The following is a 20897-nucleotide window of genomic DNA, read 5'->3' as shown; positions in this document are numbered from 1 at the left end:
CAAATTAGAACGATCAAAAAACATTGTTAAGTTATAAAAAATGGTTTCAAAGTCATGAAAAATAAACTGTAGTTCTTTAATTTGCCTATGACTGTGGGGTGGGAGGGGGGTCCACTGTAGGGTTTAACATTTTCCGGGAAATAGCTCATTTTAATTCCCGGGAATTTTCAGACCTTTTCCCGGGCTTCCCGGGAATTCCCGTTAAAGGGTAAAAAAAGTGCCCACTAAAATGCATTTATATGTAGATACTTAAATAGCCAATTTTACATCAAGGTGCCGATGTCCCTATTGTAACCACCTATCATGTATTCCTAGCAAGCATTGACACCTATCTATTTGCTATTAAATATGCAGGAAAATGATCAGATTTAGAACAAGATGTTCCATACCATATATCGGGAGGTGATTGGGGTAGCCACCTGTGTGACACCGGCACTGCTGCTGCAGTGTTCTGTGTTTCTGACGTGACGTGACGTTACGTTACGGGACTGTTTGCTCTTGTTTTGGGGATTCTGTTTGATCAGACAGACCACCATGTGTTGTGCCGTTAACCGTAACGCATTAACTTTAGCGTGCGTTTTCTCTTCAGTTCTGGAGATGTGGTGGAGTTAGTAGGCTTACTAAGCTATCATCGGCTGCGCTCGTATTCGTGGCAACACGCTCGCCCCAAAACACAGTCGCCCCGGGGCAAATCCGGCGGTATTCACCTGGTATTCCTACACGTAACCTCAGTAAAATATGCCTAAACCTAACCTTATTCCTAAACGTTACCTCAGTAAAACGGTGTCAACACCTACAGTAACTTTATTCCTACACTTAACCTGAGTAAAACTATATTCCTAACCTTATCCTCAGTAAAACAAATAAAGAACCGCTTGTCTGTGAAAGAAATGGGGGTGACGTGTTTTGGGGAAAGTCTTCCGTTTACCGTTCATCGTTTACCGTTCACCCGTCACCCCCACGAGCGGCGCAGACTGAACATAATATGGCATAGGTTCATTACTATTAAATTCAGTGCATCCCATATTGGTTCAAAACGAGACGATGGGACCCTGCCCTGATCGGCAACACGGCAAGTAACTTGGCTAATTATAATCAGGGGTGCACATAACTGGTGCGCAAAATAAAAAATGCGCAGCACATCAGACGACGCGAGGGGCATTTGCGTACCAACAGCTGGGACAGGAATTTTCAAGCTTTTATATTTTAGCAAAACTAAAAAATAAAAGCCTGGAGATCGAGGCTAGGAATTTGCTTCCTGAAGCCACACTCACACAATCACGCTAAAGCATGCGTCGGCCCCATGTACAGCCATTAGGAGCAGGGGGAGAGGACGCATGCTGCACGTGATTGTGTGGTGGTGCACTAAGGTAAAGCAATTGAATTGAACAGTTTCATTTGAGAGGGAAAGGGCAAGGCTCTTCTCAGCAAAGCCTTGCTCCACAATCATACAGACACACTCACATTAAAACCCATGGGAACTGCCCAGGCCAGTGTAACCCCAGTCTTTTACTGTTGGCCACTGAGTAGCTCCACTGGAGCAGTTTGGGTTTCAGTGTCTTGCTCAAGGGCACTTCAACGGTGTTGAGGGAAGGTGTGAGTGTTGGTCCTTCACTTCCCTTCCCAGATCTTTTCTGCCGGTCCAGGGAATCAAACCGGGAACCTCTCAGCCACAAGCACGCTACCCTAACCTTTAGGCCCCCACAGCCCCAAACTATGTTATGATCCTTCACAACCAAGGCCATGTCAGGAACACCGGCAATCATTTTAGTTGAAACTTGCATCTCCTCTCATCTTATTAAGTTATTATGTCTGTTATTTTATATATTTTGCTGTCTTTTTCCAGGACAACGATGGAGGGATGACAGCTCAGCTACCCAGCACCATCACCTCTTTCCTGCAGACAGGTCTGAGGCCAGGGGAGGAATACACAGTGAACCTGGTGGCTCTGAGAGACCAGGGCCGGAGCCAGCCGGTCACTGCTACTGTCACCACACGTACGTACCGGAACCATCATGACAAATGATTTCATTCACCAGCACAATTATGTAGAACAATGGTTCTCAAAGTGCGATGTGGGGACCCTGTCCTGTCCTGGGGACTTGTTTCCATTGTGGTCCAATGTTTCCATTGTGATCTGATATACGTAAAACATAAAAAATAGTTGATGCTTACTGGCTCCCTGTAACGTGCAAATTAAATTTCCATTTGTGCACCCTCAGGGTTAAATGAAAATGTTCTGGATTATACAGCAAGTACAACACAGTGGTCTATATTAGGAGCTTAATTGCTTTATTGTCATCTTCCCTCATACTTGACACAAAATCTACAGGTTAATTTAATAATTTTGATAAAGAATATTATCTCCAGCCACATACCCACAAATAGCCCCATCTTACTTATACAATGGGGGATAATAGCTAGTTGCGAGCTGCTTTACTGTATATACAGTAGTAGCATGAGAACAAATAATTTTAGCATGACCTGCACCACTGTGATAAGATTCTCTTGTAGGACTGAGAAATTAACCGAAAATATATCAAAAACATTTAGACATTTAGAACCAATAACTAACTTAATATAATCATCAAATTAATTATTTAATTTAACAAGTTAATTTAAAGTTTAGTGTTTAATTGAAATGAACACTGTAGGATTTCACAATGTGATAGGTTAAATGCTATTACTCACATGCAGGCATGCACACACACATACATACACGTACTGTACATATAACACATGCACGCATCTGCATGCAAGCAAACATGCAAAACCTAAGTCCAAACAGTCTGACGATATATATTACAAGCACAGGCTTAGTGTACCTCATGCTGTCTTCAGACATGCAAATCCTCTCTCTAGGCACACACGCTCACACACACACACACACATACACACACACTCACAGTCTCGCACCTAGAGACCTAGAGAGTAATGGGGGATGTCACCTTGACAAATTGGACGGTCTTCCACCAATTATGTCCTTAATGTAAACCCTCGCCAAGGTATACCACCCCCCACCCCCGCCCCGCCAAGCCGACTGACACGTCTTAGACAAGCAGAGTACAGCCAATTCAAAACTCCTCTGTAACAATTCAAACGGCGCCATCCACAGTCAAAACACCATCAATTTCCTGTCAGGTCTTTACGTCCCGCCTGTCGCTTGTAATTAAGTAGGTATTTATAATTCATAAGCTCCTCTCATTAATTTTTCACGTCGGTCTACCGCGGGACACCTTATTGGATGGAAACGAAGGGGGGGGGGGGGGGGGGTCGGGGGCGCAGACAAATTTGAAGTTGCTAAATTATTCATGAGAGCAAAGATTTATCCTTCCTCAGAGATAACGGGGGAGAGGAGGAGGAGGAGGAGGAGGAGTGGAGGGGAAATGCAGAGGGAGAGAAGAAGGGGAAAAAAACGTCTGGTGTGGGAGTGGGTTCTTAGCAACCACCATCTCTTCTTAGGGCTGTTTTGTAGAACGAGGCCCAGGGGGGCATTTTCAAATACCTCAGGGGCCCATAGTAGCGCCCGAGGCAGACCTGCAATATGTCAAGATTCAAGATTCTTTATTGTTACATCCCATTATATATACTGTAAGGATAAGAGAGTAACGTTTTCATGTTCTGGCTTCTCAACATTGCAGCTACAAGGAAAAAATATTGTAAAATATTGTACCATAAAATAATGGGGAATGCAATGCTAAGAAAGAAAAGGAAACATCGGGACGGCATTGATCATAATTATATTAATTGTAACTCTTGATATCTCTTCCTTTCCTGGCATAGGATTGTAGGAACAACCGGTTTAGTGTTGCTGCAAGTGACAACTTTTCTAAAACAACAGCAGCAACAACAACAACAAACCCAAGCTATTTCAGCAACAGATGTTGGTCCTCAGCCTTTTGTGGAAAGGGAACTCTAGGTTAATTAACAAAAGACGGATGTCAATTACCATTTTTTTCGTGAAGCCATGCTTCTTTTTGCTTCAAACTTCAAACTCAAAGCTGTGAACAAATTTAAGTGTTTAGCAGCCTCATCCCATAAGCCCTGAGCTGAACTTTGTGGATGTGTTTTGCTCGTCACGCCCGGCGCGTTCTTTGCTCTCCACACCTAATGCAATAAGTGTCTGGCTGTGCAGCAATCACCATGGAGACAATTTAATTATGCGGTATGTGTTGGTACCTTGCTTGGGTAAAGCCTGTCATGTCATGTCGGTTTTACATGGCCAGAGAACAAGAGAACAACATGTACAGACAATATAAATCTCAGGCCACAAGTTTGAGGGACTTTTGATACTTTTTTCCAGTTTGTGACCTAAAAGAACCTCTTCCATGAGGCATTTTCAGTCCTAACCAGAAGAATGAATGACATGAATTATTCATTCTTACTGTCTATGGTTTATGTTGTCTTTCCATTTTACCATATCATAGTATTATTAAACAGGCTTAAGGAAAACAAATAAATAAATAAATCAAAGTCTAAAGCCCAGCTCACTTTTGGCTCAGGAACGCCCCTCCTAACTATCGTGAGGGGCGTTCCCGGTTTGAGCCTGATTGGGAACGATTATCTGTCAGGATGATCCAGTGAGACAAGCTTTAGAAGGACAGTAAAGCCCAGCTCACACTTCTGAGTTCTGAATTCTTAAACTATTTGGAAATCTGGTCGCATCACACACAACTGGATAAAGATTCTCTTCTCTATAATCGGATAGATAGACCTTTATTGAACCCCTGGGGGAAATTCAGTTGCCAGAGGCAAACAATTCAGTTGCCAGAGGCAAAGCAGATTGTAAATCAAGGAGTGGGTTAAACTTGCATGTGGAAAAAGACGAACGGTTGTGATATGTTTGGGAAAGACACGTTATATAGACAGTCCTGTTCTTGCCACATATCGACAAGCCTCAGCTGCACCATTGGTCGTTTCGAACTGTCATCATATCAAAAGTCCTCTCACTCACTTCATGTCTGTCTCGGTGTAGACTTGTCAGTCGCATTCCACCACTGCCATCCCACTCGGACAATAGTGATGTAATCATCCACATATAAAACATATTTTAAAATGATCAGGGCAGCCCCGATTGTCTGTGAGCAAATCGGTAGTGGTGTGAGCTGGGCAACTTGTTGTCTACAGTATGCTAAATGTCACCTCTAAAGGCAATCTTTGTTCATTATCTCTTCAGTGTGCTTTTGTTTGACCTTCTGACAGTCTGAATGTGATTATCTCCATCTAAATTGTAAGATTTTATTTATTTATTTATTTTTACATCATAATTCCTCTAAACATTACTTTAAAGCACTACAAGTAGCAACATACAGCATGACACACCCCCATACCAGTGATATTAACTAATTAACTACTTAAACCCTACATATACTGTACACTAAATATCTGTGCCAAAAATATTGACGCAATGAGAGCTTGTACTGCAGATCTGCTATTTTCAACAAATGTTCGCCCCAGAATCTATATGCAAGGGTTCAGTAGACTTAATACAGATTACTGACACTTTTAAACGGCAACCTGTCTGACAGACAGTGTTATAGTACACAGTAAAATCTTCAATGTAACTGTGAGATAAATTAACACTTTTATGGTTCCATTTGTACATAATACTCTTAGAGTTCAATTAACACTTTGCAGACTTTGCAGTGTAGTTGCTGAGAAGGTGACTGTACTAATGGCCCATCTTGTCAATAGTGATTAAGCAGATATATGTGATTACTAGCAATGTACGCAGCTTTGGTTAAATAGGCACAAAGCAATATTCTTGTGTACAGGCTATGTTTTATTAGTTTAAATGGGTGCTTCGGATTCCATTTGTGGCGGGTGATGTGGCATCACATTCAATAAACAGCCGGTCATTGGATATTTGCGTTCCACTTCACAGTGAGAGAAGGAATTATTGCACACTTTGCCATCCTCTCTCAGTCTATTGATAACCACTCGTTACATTCTCTACTGTAGCAGTTTAAATACACCAGAGACAATTTGTGTCTCCTTTTAAAAGTGAAAGTGACATGGTAGCAAGGACAGAGCTTTTTATTCTAATTATTATATGAACATATAAAATTTGACCTGTCCTTTCTTTCTTTTTTTCTTCTCTCTCCTTCCTTCCTTCCTTCCTTTATCTATCCAGTAATTGACGGGCCCACCCAGCTGATAGTGAGGGATGTGTCTGACACGGTGGCGTTTGTGGAGTGGACTCCTCCCAAGGCTAAGATCGATCAGATAATCCTCCGCTACGCCCTGGTGGGAGGGGACGGGCCTCGCACCACCTTTCGTCTGCAGCCTACGCTCAGCCAATACTCACTTCAGGTGGGGTGAAGGGCTCTGTGTGTGTGTGTGTGTGTGTGTGTGTGTGTGTGTGTGTGTGTGTGTGTGTGTGTGTGTGTGTGTGTGTGTGTGTGTGTGTGTGTGTGTGTGTGTGTGTGTGTGTGTGTGTGTGTGTGTGTGTGTGTGTGTGTGTGTGTGTGTGTGTGTTATGAGTCTGTCGATTTCTTAGGCTGTGTTCACACTGGCACCGAAATCAGATTTTTGGCCTATCCATCAGATTGTTTTAAAACATTTTTATCAAGTCTGAACTGCAAACAAAAAACTCATGGAAACTGTTTTTTTTGCAAACTAGATTTGAATCACATTGAAGCCTTGTTCATAAAACTAAATAAAACCAATCTGACTCTCTGTCTGGATAGGAAATCTAATTTGGTCTGGATTTGGGCCTTATATAACCACTTAAACCCCATATGGTCCCTCAGGGCTCTATGCTAGTGTATTTTCTGTTTTCGCTCCACCTTAAATAGCTTCACAGAAAATAGCAGATCCGCAAGCTTGTAGCCTACTGTAGATCAGCTATTTTCTGCTAAGGTTTTCCCTCAGAATGTGGATCCTGGGGTTTAAGTGGTTAAGAACCCATGTGAACAGATAAAAAGCTCTTCTCTCCTGCAGGTCCTACGGCCTGGCTCTCGGTACGAGGTGTCAGTGAGCGGCGTGAGGAAAGGAAACGAGAGTGGATCCGTCTCCACCGAGTTCTCTACCGGTGAGGCCCGGCAGAAAGCGGACTGCGTGCTGATCGTGTGTGCTTTTGTGGGCATGCACATCTGTGTTAGCATCTCTACTCTGGGGCTAACCTTTGACGAAAATAGACGATATATTATCGGCTATTTTCCGATCTTCAATTGATCTACAATCAGCTATATTCTGTGAAGATATTTAGTGTAAAAAACAGGGACGGTACCTACAGTTGTATAGAGCCCTTGGGAACACAGTCAACTAGCGTTTAAGTTGTTTTATCAGCATATTGCTTCAAATCAAATGTGTGTTCGGAAAGGTTGTGCTGCAGTATGTACAAATTCTATTCTTTGTATTCTGTTTTGCTTGATGTAGTGAGAAAAGTATGTGTTATGCATGGTATGTAGAGATGCACGATATAATCGGTGACGTATCGGAATCGGCCGATATCGGCCCTAAAATGCCATATCGGTATCGAACCGATCTCAAAATAAACCCGATTAAATTCCCCGATATTGAGAAGCATTAATAAAATACCCGAGAGCAGTCTGTGTGCCTGTCTCTTTAAGAGTCAGCTGTTGCCCCTCCCCCCTCCACACGCTCTGCATGCCTCTCAGACAGTGCACTCACTGCGCAGCCGGCAGAGGCTAGGCTAGGCTGCGTGAACAGACAGAGACATCTAGTCAAACTAACAGCAAACAAACTCTTCACGTCCGCAAGGCGTTGTGAGCTTGTAGATCGGCTATTTTTGGCTAAAGTTCTCCTCAGAAAAGGGACACTAGGGTTCAAGCGGTTAATGTAGAAAAAAAAAAATCATATCCCCCTGTTGAAGACCCTCGGCTTTAGAGCAGAGGCTAATTAATGTAGGCAACAGACGAATAACACTAATAACAAACTAGTTTCAATAATCTTAGTTCCATAGGCCACATAACATATGGTTTTGTGTTATACAAAGATTCAAATAATTCTGTGATCGCTTATAGCATACAAAAATGATGTCATAGTTAAGTTTGTTACTTAGAAGAATATATATAATTAATTTATTTATTCCATAAATATTTTTCATCACAGTAGGGCTAGTGGAGAGGGGGGTTTACCATCAACTTTCACCAGTAAAACAAATTAAAATTAAAAAAAATTCAGCAATGAGCTCAATATAAATATAATATATCGGTATCGGATCGGTATCGGCCGATATGACCAAGCAAATAGTCGGGTATCGGATATCGGTCATAATTTCAATATCGTGCATCTCTAATGGTATGGATATGCAAAATGAAGTTTGACTTACAGTAACTGATGATTTGCCAACACAGTAAATGTATCCTCAGTTTGATGAAACATGTTTGGATTGTAAACCTAGCCATTTTGCATGCAGGATATTGAGTTTTATAATGATATCTAGACTCTAGATTCTAGAGTATGTATTGTGTAAAATCTGCTAATAATGACAGATCAGAATGTTCAAGCTGATATTAATCCATGTCACCTAGTTATTAACAATGACTAACCATTATGTTATGTATAAACTGCTGATGTTGCGCGGTACACCATTTCTGAGAATTGGTCTCAGTGTCCCGAACATTGTCAGTTTTATCGTTCTTCTCAGAGATCGATGCCCCCAAGAACCCACGGCTGGTATCTAAGACGTCCACCTCCCTGGAGCTGGAGTGGGACAACAGTGAGGCTGAGGTACTTACAGCTGGATCAGATAGGATTTTCATTTGAATCCTCCGCTATTTTGTTTTATTCTGTGGCACATAAAGGGCTTTGGTTTAACCACTCTGGACAATACACAACACTTACAACCATAGAGCAAAGCACAGGAGAATCGGCGTAGGCTTTAGAATATTTTTTATATACAGTATGATCAATGTACGGTTTATTATAAGTTAATATACAGAAGGATCAGTATAGGGTTTATATAATTAATTATGCAGGGGGATCAATATGGGCTTTAGCATAATTTATTATGCACGAGGATCAATATGGGCTTTAGCATAATTAATTATGCAGGAGGATCAATATGGGGTTTTGCATAAGTTAATATACAGGAGGATCAGTGTAGGGTTTAGCATAACTTCATATACAGGAGGATCAGTATAGGGTTTAGCACAACTTAATATACATATGATCCTAACGTGGTAAATTGCATCCTTCTGCTGTGCAAATAACTTTAAAAACAGACTTAAAAAGGCCCATTTGCTAAGTATTTAACACTTGGAAATACGCTTCTAAATTGAGTGTTTTTCTTTAACTTTTATCTTAAAAGATATCCTTCTTTGTCAAAGCACAGTTTACCATTAAATACCCATCTTCATCCAGATGTTTTATTTTTTTAAATTCTATACATGGACCTGTATCGTTTGAACAGTGGATGATTTAATGAGCCTGAAGACAATGTTAAGTGGATGCCATATCTTCATTAGTTACTGTCACTGTGTGGTTTACCTCCATTACAATGTCATATGCTAGTAGGCTCTATGCCAAGCCCAACACACACAACGTGTTGTTGTACTAGCATACACCTGCAATGTAAATGTTGAAATGTGAAATGTTTAAACACAGGTGGAAGGCTACCAGGTGGTGTACAGCACTTTAGCAGGAGACCAGTATGACAAAGTCATCGTGCCGCGCAACGAGGGACTCACGACTAAGACCACGCTCACAGGTTAGGACGAGGGGGAGAGAGATGTTGCTGTGTGTGCATGTGTCCCTTATATAATTCCCTTTCAATTCATTCATGTATTCATTGTTATTTGCAAACAAAATCATTTTTGTTTTCCCCTCACAATCAAAAATGTGATCTTATATTAGACTTATATGTAGTCTTAATTGACACAGTCGATCATTCATTAATTCAATGAGCGGTTACTCATTTCTTTGAGAGAATGTTCCTTTAAATAAATAAACAATTTTGATTTCTGATCTTTGATGATTCAAATTTATTGTGAATTTGTCCTCTGTCATATACTGGGATCAATTCACTTTTTGCCAAACTGCATATCTGGTACCACTCAAACCCTCTACAATTGGTTAAACTTGTAAATAAACACGCTTGATGCACTCTTTTTTTTATACCAAAAGCTTTTCCAAAAATAGCTCACGCTTGTCTGCTATTTTTGGCAAACGTCAAAATCACAATGGTGACATGACATTTTTCATATCGTCCCCTCACTAGCTCACCTCCACTGAAGCGCTGGGCTGTCTGCACGACCCTCCGCAGTGCTTTGCGGTTGTTGTGGGCAGCACAGTTCCCATAGGAACGGCAGAATAGTTTGTTTGTCTCGCGGGCATATTGAATAGCTGACAGACAGGTCGTGTGGATCAGAATGTTTTATGAAAGGCCACTGTGGTGAAAGGCTGTGGCTGGCATGAGAGGAGAGAGAGGATGCAGCCCCTCTGAGTCTCCTACTGGGCAATGACAAGCAATACTCTCTCTCTGTCGGTCGGTCGGTTGGTCGTTTGGGGATTTCACCTTTGCAGCATTGATTTTTTTATTTTTTTAAAGATATTTTTTTGGGCTTTTCTGCCTTTATTTTTTTTGAGAGGAAAGTAGGCTGACAGGAAATGGGGAGAGAAATGGGGGGGTGACACACAGCAAAGGTCGCCGGGAACGGGAGTCGAACCCGCGACACGCTGTAATAATAATAATAATAATGTTTATTGTCCCCAAGGGGAAAATTGTCTTCACAAAGACTGGATTACCAGACATGTGGTACGCGCCTGGACCGCTAGGCCAGCAGGCGCCCCGCAGCATTGATTTTTGACACTAATTAGGTGTTAGCGGAAGATCTCTGCTAACCAGGGGATCAGCAAGAGATTTTCAAAAAATATTGATTTACACAGTTTGGCCTGGCTTCATTAATAATGTATTCATTTAATTGGGCTTTTATGAAAAATTCCATCTAACTGGCGTGTGTGTGGGTGTGTGGGGCAGGCAGAATGTGAGACAGAGACAGGACAGAGAGAGGACACACACACCCACACACACACACACACACACACACACACACAACACATTTTTATTTGTAATTAATTTGAATTCTCTCTCTCTCTCTCTCTCTCTCTCTCTCTCTCTCTCTCTCTCTCTCTCTCTCTCTCTCTCTCTCTCTCTCTCTCTCTCTCTCTCTCTCTCTCTCTCTCAGACCTCCTACCAGGAACAGAGTATGGTATTGGCATCTCGGCCATGAAAGGAGCCAACCAGAGTACGCCAGCAACAATGAATGCCAGAACAGGCAAGTGTTCATGTTAAGGAACCACTGATCTACTACGATAGCCTCTGATTGGAGCACAGAAAAGCACTATTGGAAATCATGCAATCATCACAGGCCAATTGACCATATTTTGATTCTAGTTGATTCATTGTGGATGTGGATCAGTGCCAGTCCTGTCCAAACTGTTAATCACTTAAGCCCTATTTTATACTTCATTGTACAATGTGTCACAGTACAAAAAAAATAGCTTGTTTTCTTCAATTGTAGTGAGCTTCAGATACAAACAAATAAAACATATTTGTTTTGCTCAGGTCCTCATGCTCTCTACTAGACATAGAAATTAATTCTACAGTACATATTTTCACAATGGAGGATGTGCTTGGAATAACCACAATAATGACCAGAATAAATAAATACAAATGCAATAGAAACAGCTAAATGAAAACCCAAAGACAGATTATAAATATACTACGTCTCAGATTGAAGTTTTTCCTGTGTACCAGGTCTGGATGTGCCCATGGGCCTGACAGTATCAGCTTCTACAGACAACACCATCACACTGCAGTGGGGGGAGGTCCAGGGGCCTATCGACCACTACAGAGTCACATACACATCCTCCTCTGGTGCCACCACAGAGGTAAAGGGATGGATGGATGGACGAACGGATGGATGGATGGATGGATGGACGGACGGACGTATGGATGGATGGATGTATGGTTGAAAATGGGGAGTGAGGGTGGAAGGAAGGGATTGAGAGATAGAATAGATTCAGGGTCCCCACGGTCATGAAATTCCTGGAAATATTTTGAAAAAAAAAATTAAAAAATCCAGTACTGGAAAAGGTTTGAAATTGATCAAACTTCATCAAAGGTCCTGGAATTTATCAAGGGTCCTGGAAAAATATTTGGCTATGCATTGTTTTTGGCTATTGATTTTGTTAAAACAAAACATTTTCATAAACATGAATAATATTACACGAAATATGTAACATAAGTAGTTTTTCACCGAACGGGCTGTATGACGGCAGCCTAATGTATGTCTCAAACTTTATTTTTGCTACACTGCCTATCTTTGGGCATTCTACATAGGAGTAAGAGACACATTATTGCGCCGAATGATTGTTATATAGGCCTGGAAATTGGGCTAAATATTCTGGAAAAGTTTTGGAAAAGTTTTGGAAATTCATTGCTAAAAATGTGTGGGGACCCTGTAGATTGCCATATTAGCTCAATATACTGTATAATGTAATTCATTTCACTGACACTGGGGTATTTTACACTGGGCCCACCTAATACTTCAGGTGTCATGATGGTAATGTGCTCTTGGGGATATGAAGCTCTTCAGGTAAATGGTCCACCAAAAGAACGCTTTATTGGGGGTGTCTGGTAATTGAATTTTTGAGACAAACTGAACTCAGCCAAGGGCATCATCATGCGCTGCAGTGAAAGCGTACAGTAACAAACATTGCCCTGTTCCAGATGACAGTAGCCAAAGACGTGACCACCACCACACTGACAGACCTGGATCCTGGGACAGAGTACACCATCACCGTAGCAGCACGCAGAGGAAGGCAACAGAGCACCACAGCTACCATAGATGCCTTCACAGGTAATGGCTATGAACCCAGACTGAACATTTTGAATTGATTGAATTAACTTGATAAAGTTAACTAAATGTGTTTAGTTAAAACTACAAAGTGTTTTACATAAAACAGAATAAAATCAGCCACAGAATAAAAACACTATGATGCGTAAATGAGTGCAGTGAGAAATAAACTCATGAATCATGGGCTCCTCAGGCAGGTCATTCCAGACCAGCAGTAATAAGTGTATACGGTAGTCATGGAGTCCTTCACCTCTGCCTTGTCCATTATATCAGGAGATACAGTACAATAGTGTTACCATCAAGCATTATTTTCAAGCGGGATACAAATCATTGCGTCTCGCCTTGTTCTTCGCCATGCTGGCTGGGGTGTATCAAGGACACAACTAATGGCCTCAAAATTACCTAATGCCATCATCAGATAAGAATGAAACAGCATCCAGTCACAGCTGTTTGCTCTGTGTTGAAAAATGGGCCTGCTCGGTTAACTGGCGTTGAAAAAACTTCCAAAGGAGTTCAGTGACAGCAGCGTCTAATGAACCCAATGTTGTGTAGCCTACAGTATGATGAAGAACTAGTGTGTGCTGGCGGGAAAAGGTAAGTAAAACTGAAGGAAAATGGCAGCCTGGAAAGGCTTTGATGAAGCAATTAGCATACATTATTCATGGTGCTTAATGAGCTTGCTACAAGTGTTCTCTAATTGCACCTCCATTTTGCATCCATCATCTATGGCAAGTAGGGGAACAACGAATATATATTACTCTTTCTTCAAATCTCTCTCTCTCTCTCTCTCTCTGAAAACATTGAACACAAACGCGGTGTCTCTTTTCCTGCCACGCGTACCTATTTGGAGGATTTGGAGGACATTTCTCTCTGTCAACCTATATTCAATGGCACAGCCATTCTCCATTTTTGCCCATGAGGGAATTTCTTAGTGATTTTCACAAGTGCCAAGAGTGGCGGCCGCGTGACAGACGCACGCTTGCCTGCCATCAAATCTGTCACTCCTTCAACGCCCATCTCCCTTCGTTTCTGTGTTCTTGTGCTCTTGTTGTCGTTTGCTATCATGCCGGTCGTCGCTCTCGTGGCCGTCAATGTTATCGTCAAGCGTCATCCCATTGTTTGTTGTTATCCTCTTTCTCTCCTTTATTAACACCGCTCACCTTGTAGTATCTGAGGAAGGGAGATAAGGATGGAGATAGAGGACCAGCAGACAAGAGTTCCCGTGGCAGAATGACAGACTGAGAGAATTATAGGGGAACAATTAATCACCTGTCAACTTGCTGTTTACTTCTCATCCTTGGCTCTTCCCCTGCCATACTGGCAGCATCTGTCAGAATGGCACTCAGGTGAAGTCCTCATCGGGAAGGGATGTGAGATCAGCCTCCTTTCACGAACTCTGAACCTCAACCAATGACTGATAGAAATCCCATACTGCTGCAGGAACCACCCCCCGTTTGCCTGCGTTTCTGTCTGTCCTTCTGTCTGCGTCCGTCGTTCTATTGTCCTACTGTACATCGCAGCACTTTATACTGTAGTGTCGATAATTCATTCAGGCTCATCTGTCATTCTGTCAGTATGTCATCGCCGAGCTGTCATCTGTCACAGTGGTACTGTCTTGCTTAACCTTTTTGTTCCAGATCGTGATCAAATAACATTTGGAAATGTTTTTCACAGTAATGGCCTGTCTGGAATAGCACAGTCATAGGGTGTATTATGTAGAATGTGATGATTTTAAGGTAATTACAAAAAGGTAGTTGGACATATTATAATATTCTGTTTGTAAGATTCATTGGCAGGTTATAAGGAATTAAAACAAACATGTTTTAATAATGTATAATTGTCCATTGATCAACTCTTAACTATTCATCCTCCCTTAATTAACTCATTAATTCTTGCATTTAGCCATTCATGTGTACTTTGTCACAAACATGAGCAAAGTACGGTGTTCTCGCCAACATCACAGGTGTGCGGACCCAAAACTCAAGCCAGCACTACGGTGGATCAATCACCTTGGGAACTTCACCTCAGTTGTGATGTGCTATTTCCGTACTTCCGGACCCGCGCTCCAAGCCTCCCCTCGGTCGCAGTGCATTCATTAACTTCAGCCACCATCTGTATCTGCTGGCAACCGTTTGCACATCTGTGCTGTGATCTGCAGGAATGTGCCTGTGATAGTGATAGCATGGTGGCTCACCGGCTCACCCGGTCCCACCTCCCGCAATGCATTGCTATCATCTTTATCTCCATTTGCCGTCAGCTCACAGCTTGCCTGTTTTGGTCACGATAAACATCATGACCGCAGTATAGCAGCACTGGTAACTGCAGCATCATGTACTGTAAACACTTCTTATCATTATTATCGTCAATGTGTTCGTCTTCATCATGGCCATCACCATCTTAAGCCTCTACGTTGTCATCATCATCATCACCATCATCATCACCATCATCATCATCATCATCATCATCACCACCACTGCTTTCCATCTCATGTGAGGCAGCTCCATCAATATAATGTCTATATTATCTTCTGATGCCGTTCATGGATCCATCCTTCATTAGTCCTCCCATCTCTCACCTCCATGACAGCTGTGCTTCGTCCACTTGCCCTTTTGACGATTACCTTTGACCCGCCTTCCCTTCAGGAATCAGGCCCGTGACCCACCTCTACCTGTCGGAGGTGACTTCGGACTCTGTGGCGGTGGCGTGGAGCGCTCCGGCGCCGCCGGCCGACCTGTTCATCCTCAGCTACAGCTCGGCAGACGGAACCGACACGTCCAAGGTCACCCTGGACGGCTATAAGACACGCTCGCTGGTACAGGGGCTGCTGCCGTCCACTGAGTACACCGTCAGTCTCATCACCATACAGGGGGACATAACCTCTGAGCCTGTCACAGCATCGCTCACTACAGGTTAGTCGGCTATAGGGGAGACTGTGGCTCTTGTTTAGTTGGAATGGTATTTATTTCTTGTTTGTTTGTCTGGGTCTCTTGGTCTGTGACTCGCAGGTCGAGACAACAGGCTTTTCCAGTACAGTGAGATCAAACACTGACCTTCGTCTGGTATTTTACCTCGGCAACAAAACATAACAGACCACCAAGCGCACATAATGCATTTTGAGTGACCGACATGTGTCACATGGGGGTGTATTACATACTCTATAACAATGCTGTTACGGTAAAGGATGTTACATAAAAGAAAGTACGACAACTGACTTCGCAACTGAATTGTTTAAATTCTTTTCAGCAGCGATAGTTTGACAAGATTTATTTTCTTGACTTTTCAAGTGACAAGTGTACTTTTGACTTCAGGGTGACGGTTTACAATACTGCCAAAAACTTCTAGGCTAAAGAAAACACAATAACAAATTCTTGGCAAAAAGAAAGAACAAAACAACAAATGAATCAACAATGAGAAAAAAAACTGTAGAATCTGTTCACAGATTATTTATTTTTATCGAAGCACACACCTACGTATATACCGTACTGTACAATTTACTCGTAATTAGCGATAGTTACTGTAGCTACATTGAATTAATGCATACTTTTTTTTCAAGAATGGAGAGAAAGTGCAAAAAATGCACTTTGAGCAAATCAGTTATGAGAAAATAACCACATACCCGTGCAGTTATTTTTTGCTAACTGAATTGCTCACAATAGAGGAACATGACTGGTCAGTAATAGCTCGACATTACTTCAAGATTCCTTTGTTGCCATTGTTCTATATAATTTCCCCTCAGGGATCAATAAAGTGAATCCAATCTTATCTAATTCTATAACATGACGTGCACATAACATCCTCATTATTGCCTTCCAATACAGCACTATGCCTGAATAGCCTACTGTATTGCTCATTGCTCATTGTCTGTGTCTGTTGCTTGATGACTGGGAATTTGGGTGCAAATGGTGGCTAATGATGAGTGATGGAGTGGGATACTGTGAGCCGGGGTCAAGTGGGGACAACCACACGTCACGGAGCGCCGCTGATTAATGACACAGCATTGCTTGGTTGTTTACCTTGACCGCGAGGACGCTAGCCAGGGCCCTGTTGGATGATGTCAGCGAAACCTGCTGACAGAATGCATCCACTAATGAAGAGAGGGAGTAGCTGTAGGAAACAAGTGAGCGAGGAGAGAGGAAGAGGAAACAAAGGCACACAGTCTTGCCAGCGTACATTGTCGTGTAGGAAAATCAATCCATTTGAGCTTCGCCGTTTGGTGTTTGACTCATAACGGAAGCTGCGTTCGTCAGCCGTCCATCAGCTCTGTCCATTAGGTTGTAGGCCAAGTTATACTTCATGGAACAACCGCATTACTCCACGAAAATATGTTCCTTTCGTAGAGCAAAATGGCCACGTGACAAAGTATAAATTATGCTTCATGTCCCTATTTGTATTTATTTAATGCCCCTCTGTTCCAAATGTTGTTTGCTCTCTCTTTTTTCTTCTTTTATGCATTGCCTTTCTCCTTTCTCCTGCCTCCTTCCTCCTCCCCCCTCTCTCTCTTTGATTAAGAGCTTTACCACCGCAGCAATGCTCTCTCTCTCTCTCTCTCTCTCTCTCTCTGGCTTTTTTCTCTCCTTAATGTGTTGGTGTGGGTGTGTTAAATCTGTTCTTAATTGCCTTGGTGTGTAACAAGAAATGTGGATGTTAGAAACACTTGTCTCGACGCTGAACCTAAGCAGGGATCTTGCTGTGCACGTCTGTGCCGAGCAAGCATGGGGAGAGAGAGGGAAAGGGGGAGAAAGAGAGAGAGGGAGAGAGAGAGAGAGAGAGAGATGGGTGGGTTGGGGATGGAGAGAAGTGAGTGATATTAACTTCGAGTCTGTGCCAGGAACACCTGTGTGCTGTTATCTGATTACTCTGCCAGTATCGTATGATCCCCTAGTCTCTCTCTCTCTCTCTCTCTCTCTCTCGCTCTACCCCCACCCCCCACATACGCACACACGCAGTCTCTCGCTCTCTCGCTCTCTCTCTTGCTCTCTCTTTCACCTACACAAATCACGATAAGCGGAATTGAAATTGGATGGGGATTTAGAGACAGATGTACAGTATTCATTGCAACTGTTTTCTGACAGTGGTGATTTTGGAGTCATACTGCATCATAGACCCAAGGAGCTGACGTGAGACTGGCCTCAGGTGATATGAGGAAGAGGGCTGCTTTCTTTGATTGTAAACACAGAACCGAGCCTAGAATAACTGAGCTCTGTGGTTGGAATGGCTTCACTGCTGGTTCAGGCTTCATTCACACCTGGGCTAAATAGTAAGCATATAATGTGTGTTACAGTAGTTGAGTCAGCTGTATCTCGGGACAGTGACAGTCTGCAAGAAATGGTTAGGGTTATCATTTTTAGCATATAGCTACAGTGTTTTTGTCACTGACAATTTATTTGATGTTATCGGAGTTGACCCGATACAGCAAACTACAGCCATTTGATACTACGGTACGAATCGGTTAAAACAATAAAAATAAATGAAATAGAATAACATAAAATAAACACAATCAAATATAATTAGAACAGCTCTGGTTTCAACACAGTTTTTTAAATTAATATTTACGTTTTTCCTTTTCCGTCAACACAGTTCTTTGTGCTTAGTTTGGGGAGTTTAAAGGAAAGGTCAGCTGTGAATAGATCATAGATAGATAGATAAGGTAGGTTTGACAGCAGCTTGAGGCATGTATATACCTATACATTTATTGTTCCTATAGACTTGTCATAGAGGAAGGCCTAGAGGTAAATAGGCCAGTAATTGATGGTTTGATCCCCGGCACCGACAGGAAGGTGCATGCCAGTTGTGAGCTGGTGACTGAGTGTAGCTGGCGTTACATAAACGGTGCCCGTCAACTCTGCCTAAGTGCTCTGGAGCAAGTTACTGAGCCCCCTAACTGGTCCAGTGGCAATGCACTGCAGGTCACACAGTGCTCTCACCTCTCTGATGTGTGGGTTAACGGTGTGTAACTAGGAGGGATATGTGAATAGACACATTGCAACTGCCTTGTGTACATTGACAATAAAGTAATCTTCTAATCCTCTAATCTAATAGACCAGGCCTCTAATTTACGGGTGGTACCAATGAGGATTCTAGGCAACGCAATTGATGGGTTTGGATGGATGCAGGAGCTACCTGGCTAAAATGCTGTGCCTGATGAAAAGGGACAATTTACAGTTACAATTTACTAAATGCGTGTAAACAGAACGACTTAAGTGCTAGAGCAGAGTAAATGGTGTGAACCCTAATAAAAAAATAGTGCAAATGGTCACTTAAGTATAACAATTTAGTGTTTCAAATAAACTATGTGGGATAGGCTGCACAAGTAACCAAAATATATCTGCATATAGTGCATAGTATAAGCATCTATCAAAGACGACAAGACGTTGCCGCTGTTACAAAAATGCTGTCTCTGCTATATGTAAAGTGTCTTGAGACAACCTGTTGTGATTTGGCATTATAATAAAATTCAATTGAATTGAAGGGATACAAAGAAAAGGTGTGCTAGGGGCTGAGGTGGAGTCTTCAGAGTTTGGCGGAAAATGGGGCGCGAGCCTGCAGTCCTGAGTCCTGACCGAGGGGTGAGGTCATTCCACAGCTTGGGAGCCAGGAGGGAGAAGATTAAGACTGTTGGCAAGGGTGTTTTAGGTGAAGGGATGAGCAGACTTCCTGTGTTAGCTAATCTAAGTGAATAGGAAGGTGGATCATGTCCTGAAGCTAAGGGCGTGCCATGGCCCTTGATTGCCTTGTATGTCATCACCAGTGTTTTGGATTGTGAGCAACCAGAAGACAGTGAAGGGAATGCAAAAGCGGGAACATTTTGGGAGGTTGAAAACCAGGCATGCTGTGGCACTCTGGATCAGTTGGAGGGGTTTGAGCGAGCATGCCGGCAGACCAGCGAGGAGGAAGTTGCAATAGTCAAGACTGGACATGACTGAGACTTCGATAAGGAGCTGGGCATAGACTACTTGGTGAGGAAAAGTTTGATCGTCTGGATGTTGTACAGTGTAAACATACAGGAACAAGTGATCGCTGCAGTGTAGGCCTTGAAATACAGCAGACAGCTGACAACCAATCACAAGAACACTGGCTGTTATTGCCTTCTATTTCACCATTTTATTTTCCATGCGCCCCATCCAGTCAACGTGCGTTCTCAAAATGAAGAGGACAAGGGACGTAGTTTGTGCGCTGGGAGGATACGGCTACCATTAACCAAACTTGTCACATTGTCAGCATATTACTGACACACCCACATCAGGAACGGCGCATCTACGGCAACGGTTTACACTCACAATACTCAACACTGACGGGTGATTTCTTTACTTCCTCTGAAAACACTGTGCTGGTTAGTTATCGAATCGAGTGCACCAGTTACAGGCCCAACGGTTACAGCAGATGAACAACATTAATTTATCCCTTTTGAGTCTGAGTGTGTACAAATGTTTGTGTACAAATTTATACACACTCAGAGTTAAATCAGGGCCGGACTGGGACCAAAATTCAGCCCTTGCATTTTGGTCCGAACCGGCCCACCACCCCCCGGGCCCTTTTGTCAACGGGGGGGGGGGGGGGGGAGCGTTTTGTCAACGGGTGGGGGGGGGGGGCGTTTCACTGTTTCAGCGCAGCCCATGAACTCTGCAGCCGCACTGAGGCCCCTGCTGGAAAGCATCCCAGCCCAAACATTAACGTAACTAATAATTGGGCCACGCAACCCGGAAATGACCATAATAATCCTAAAACGGGAGCGAAAATATTGTTTTTTTTTGGGCCCAGCGGCCCACCGGGTATGTTCCCGGTACGCCAAATGGCCAGTCCGCCCCTGAGTTAAATTATATCAGCCCCACTGGCGCTATGGGCCACATGGCTCGGGAACCATTGGCTCCAAATACAATACTTACTCTTACTTACGCGATAAATACTGCAATATTACTGTTTTACCGTTGATAGATTGGTTATTTCCCTCTTTTACCCACTGTGGAGTGACAGTACATATTGACCACTTTGGTAAATACAAGAGGAAACCAAATCTGATGTTAAATCCAGCACAGTAACCACTTTCAACCTGGCGTCTCTACTTTGGGCATG

At 42.7% G+C, this 20897-nt stretch overlaps 1 protein-coding gene across 1 annotated transcript in view; it reads left to right on the top strand.

The window, feature by feature from the left end:
* Positions 1-20897, top strand: part of tnr (tenascin R (restrictin, janusin)) — a gene marked incomplete at its 5' end in the record, with an annotated part of 186932 nt that overhangs the window by 107471 nt on the left and 58564 nt on the right. The window contains 9 exons of the mRNA XM_084056814.1: positions 1847-1997; positions 6134-6312; positions 6943-7033; positions 8615-8697; positions 9574-9676; positions 11154-11243; positions 11726-11859; positions 12701-12830; positions 15470-15736. Of these exons, the coding sequence (XP_083912940.1) occupies positions 1847-1997; positions 6134-6312; positions 6943-7033; positions 8615-8697; positions 9574-9676; positions 11154-11243; positions 11726-11859; positions 12701-12830; positions 15470-15736 (1228 nt within the window). The remainder of the gene's footprint in view (positions 1-1846; positions 1998-6133; positions 6313-6942; positions 7034-8614; positions 8698-9573; positions 9677-11153; positions 11244-11725; positions 11860-12700; positions 12831-15469; positions 15737-20897) is intronic.

This window comes from Gymnoscopelus microlampas (assembly GCF_963454915.1).
Source record: "Gymnoscopelus microlampas genome assembly, chromosome: 5".
NCBI lineage: Eukaryota > Metazoa > Chordata > Actinopteri > Myctophiformes > Myctophidae > Gymnoscopelus > Gymnoscopelus microlampas.
This window is presented reverse-complemented; position numbering and strand designations above follow the sequence as displayed.